We start from the raw sequence: 4,271 nt of genomic DNA, 5'->3' as shown, positions 1-4,271 counted from the left end.
GCATTTAAAATGTGAATGTATGTATAGATCAGTACATATTCTGGGAGTTCATCCATAATAATATTATCATTGGATAAATTATATCTCTTTTTGCGTTTTCATTTAAAAATTTAAAAGTTAATTTAGAGTTTAATATTTATGATTAAGTTTTACGTAATTTACGTATTTTAAGTTTTCACGTAATGTGAAAATATTTATTATTTTGCTATCTTGTTTAATTTTATTTACGAAATATTTATATATATTTTTTTCCACGGGATCTAACATTTTGATTACTCTGCAAATCTGAGGAACTGGCCTGGTACCAAAAATAAATAAATAAAATGACTGTTCATCATGAATCATGAAGGAAATATTTAAAATAAAATAAAAATTAAAATAAGTTTGAAAGTTTAATAATCGAGTCCAAATTGTGTTCTGAAATGTGCAATCAAAAAGCGCTTATTGTTAGATTTAAAAAAAAAAATAATGTGCACCTCCGACAGATCGAGGTTGAATTAATTGTAAGACGATTGGGTTGGCTGGATCTGTTTCTCACAAATGAAATTCATTTGTTTATTGCAATTGTCAACATTCCAAGGGGCACCGCTGCTTGTCGATGCCAACTGGACGCACGATTTCAAGCGACCGTCTAAAAGTTTTGACAAAAAATTGAAATCCTAAATTTAAAGCTAGTTTATAACATTTAATTCTCACCATATGAAGGCTGACCGTCGCCCCAGTTGGTGAAGCCAAAGCTCCATTTAAGAGGAGCCCATTGGAAATCGCCTTTTCCGCTTGTTTCCCGTCCGCCAGTCCAGTACGGAACTTTGGTATTGTTTATTTCTAAAATTCAAAATTTATAATTGATGAAATTCCCTACTTTTTAATTTACCCTTGAAGAGCATTGCGTTTTCATCTTCACTATCAATACTCACTAAACGCATGTTGCGTTTTTCACATTCTTTGTTTGCTTGATTCCAGTTAAACTTGAATTAAATAATTAAAATTACAAAATTAGCGCAATAAAAGGTATTCTGTACTCTCCACCCATTGAAAAAGTAGTACTCTTTTTCTCCAAAAGTGACAATAGGTATTTTGTTTTCTACGCGTTTCTTCATTTTCAGCGGTAATCTTTGAACGCTAACAACAGTTCCTAAAACATTTTGATAATCTAATATATATAGAAGTTAAAAAAGCACTGAAAAAAGATTTAAATTATAACATTTGAACATTTTTCTTACCGGTCATAAGTTTGGCCACCATTTTCATGATATCCCTTTTATCATCTTCTTCTAAGCAATCATCTTTTGACGAATAATTAGAAACTTTTAAATAATTTAGAAATATAAAAGTAAAACACCACAATCGTCATCATCATCATCGTCTAATTCATCGTCTTCATCGACGTATTTCATCATTAAGGGTCTGCTTACTCTTCCAAAACTGGCTGCTGACATTTGGTTCTTTTCATCCTTGCAGTTTGCTAAATCTGCCTTGATGTTTGCCATCTACAATAGCAAGTTTATTTTCAAATTAATTAATGACAAAAAATTTGCATTGAGATTATCACCTTAATTTCGCATGCACTTACTTCAGCATTTTGTATCTAAAATTTTTTATAGAAAGTGTAAAACGTTGAAAATGTTAGCATTGTGGCACGGAGGAACGAAAAAAAAAAGATTAATTGTAATTATAATAACTAAAGCTCACTAAACAATAACTAAAAGAAAGCATTAAACAACCTAGTTGGAAATCAAGATTTTAAAATTTGAAACATATATCATACAATGGAGACCCTCTGCTCAGCATTCTTTAACATTTCTTGCAGACTTGTAAGTGTGACGTCCCTTTCCATGATCTTAATTGAATTTTTAATTTATAAAAATATTATCAAAAAATTCATTTTTTTTTATTACGCCTTGTTGCAACGCTTGCGTAACTGACTTTTCTTGGTCCAGCTAAACAACATAAAATTTTCAGTTCAAAAAAATATTAAATGTCATTAGCTTACTTCAATTGAGCAGGCGGTGAACTTATCGTTGTTTTTGGTAGGAATATCTGTGGTGGCCACAACCTGCATAAAAATAATTGAAAATTTTCCAACGCATATATTAGAAATATAAAACCTTCTCTGAAGACTTTTTTGATTTTTTGTTATTGCTTTTCTTTTGCTGCACAATTATTTCCAACTTATTCTTTTTTTGCTTTGTGTTCTGTTTTTCAGTTATTAATATTTTCATATTTTAAAATGATAATTTAAAAAATATTTACACCACACTCCCTTGATTCTAAAACTCTGACACGTTCCCTCAAATTTTCCATCTCATCATCCTTCATTTTCAAAACCTAAAATACTCAGATTATCCACAAGTGAAATGATTTATGAATCACAATATTTACTTGTGCGCAACCAATTGATTCATCGTTTGCCGGAGGACATTTGCACATAGGCATAATAGATGGCATCTAAAAGACAATTATATCGTTTATTTTGGAACAGAAATGTTTACGAACGATTCCTATAGGTCCAGGATTGTTGCACTTGTTTTCCACTTCAGCAATCTGCATTCCCGGAATTTTTTTGTCAAATTTGTTTCCATTTTAATTTATTTTTTATTACTCTTGAATTCAAAAAGGTATTGGCATCATCCCTTTTCCGGACCATCTAAGTTAAAAAATGTCAAAATTATATTAATGTTAAGTTACATTGCATCGGATTTTTGTTTTCAAATCTTCCATATCATACCTCTTTGAGCTGGTCAACGTTGTCTGGTAGCTCTCCGAGTTTGGCTCCCTAATATGAAAATAAATAAACGGTCCTATTTTACTTGAAATACTCCGACTGTTAAAGGTAATGGTGAAGGCAAAACCTCTGGTGTTGGAGGCATAACCAGCGGCTTTATGGGTGGCAAAGACTGCTCAACAACTACCATTGGGGGATATGGGTCTGATTTTTGAGGCACGTCACCGTTTTCTGGAAATTGTCTAAAATTTCTGTGCCTTCCTGGCATAGCTACTACAGGTGTGTTCAAATTCTCAGGAGTGACGGGTTGCGAATCTACTTTGATTTCTGGACTTCTGGCAACTCCTGTGGATGATGCATTTGTTCCTCCAGACTGCAAAAAAGTCATACCTAGGATGGCATTTAGCCCAGGGGACACTAATGGAACGCTGCCAGACGTTGGCGTGGGTGAAGTCGCACCTTGTTAGATTTTCTTGATAAAAATTGGCAGCTTTTAATTTTTACTAACTTACTGTCATTTGTAGAAATATTTCCGTTTGTGGAAGCTGTTGTATCGTAAGCAGCTGTAGACGTCAAAGCAAATAAAGTCACAGCCAAAGCAACCAGAAGTTTTGCTGTCCGCCACATTTTTATAACTGCTAGTGAGTTTTCTGGTTTTCGCGTCAGGAAAAGCGGAAAAGAGAGCGGATGCAGGCCGCTTCAAGGTTGCGCGCTGAATTTGCGTACTTTCAGTATTATGGTTCTGCGGCAACACGGCGTTTGAAAATATATTTTTATTGCATCGTCCGAATTAATACAGCCAATGATGTTGACTTGTAATATCATAATTTAAAATTATAAATTTAAAAGTTGAGCTTCTTGTTTTTAAACAGCATATTTCAATCATTTTATTTTATTTTCAATAATTTGAATACAAAGCATGCAAACCCACAATACATACTTCATACACGCTGAACCGGTTGAATATCTAGTGCATAAATATATTGTTCAGGAACATGACACTTTTATAAGATTTCTCCAAACGAGGATTTAACAAACAAAAAAATCCCCCTCTTCAGCCACAGAAATAAATATTACAAACAATAATTTAATTTACATTACAGTTTACTTTGATTTAGAACGTATGCAACACGCTTTGCAGGGAGGTCGTGCTGGTTGCGGCGCCTCGAGCTGCAGGCACTTTTCTCTCCTCGCCAGCTATAGATTCAACGTAATAAGGAAAGTGAATCAAACAAGGATTTTCAACTTAAAACAATAGAATTGTATTTTTTGGTCTTTCCGGGCCTTTCATTAGTCATCCAAATAGAAATTTACAGTGATTAAAAATTGTTATCTAGGTAAGTAAAGTGGTGTCGACTTTACTAAGTAACCGTTGCTGTCATTAGTGTCATTACATTGCCCTTAGGATTCATAGTGATCAAAGTATCCAAAGTGTTTTTGTGATTGAAAATCCCTATAAAAAGTTAATTTTATGAAGTCCGGACAAATTTTGTGAGAAATTAATAATTAATCGAAAATAATATTGAAAATTTGCAGGATAAAAAGA

General features: G+C 33.0%; 1 protein-coding gene across 1 annotated transcript; it reads right to left on the bottom strand.

The window, feature by feature from the left end:
- Positions 1 to 334: 334 nt before the first annotated feature.
- Positions 335 to 3,371, bottom strand: LOC132196959 (uncharacterized). The gene is made up of 19 exons (XM_059619934.1): positions 3,238 to 3,371; positions 2,826 to 3,184; positions 2,729 to 2,776; positions 2,603 to 2,647; positions 2,497 to 2,544; positions 2,383 to 2,448; positions 2,254 to 2,328; positions 2,109 to 2,195; positions 1,994 to 2,056; positions 1,899 to 1,940; positions 1,769 to 1,840; positions 1,553 to 1,588; positions 1,343 to 1,490; positions 1,224 to 1,286; positions 1,023 to 1,135; positions 875 to 968; positions 697 to 825; positions 477 to 631; positions 335 to 417 (listed from the first exon to the last, which is right to left on the bottom strand). The coding sequence occupies exons 1-18, from the start codon at positions 3,350 to 3,352 to the stop codon at positions 498 to 500; spliced, it is 1,737 nt and encodes a 578-aa protein (XP_059475917.1). The 5' UTR covers positions 3,353 to 3,371; the 3' UTR covers positions 335 to 417; positions 477 to 497.
- Between the last annotated feature and the right edge of the window lie 900 nt (positions 3,372 to 4,271).

The sequence above is a fragment of the Neocloeon triangulifer genome, unplaced genomic scaffold, assembly GCF_031216515.1.
Source record: "Neocloeon triangulifer isolate White Clay Creek 2 clone unplaced genomic scaffold, ASM3121651v1 ptg000012l, whole genome shotgun sequence".
In the NCBI taxonomy this organism is placed as follows: domain Eukaryota; kingdom Metazoa; phylum Arthropoda; class Insecta; order Ephemeroptera; family Baetidae; genus Neocloeon; species Neocloeon triangulifer.
The sequence above is the reverse complement of the archived record's forward strand: the minus strand, read 5'-3'. Positions and strand labels throughout refer to the sequence as shown.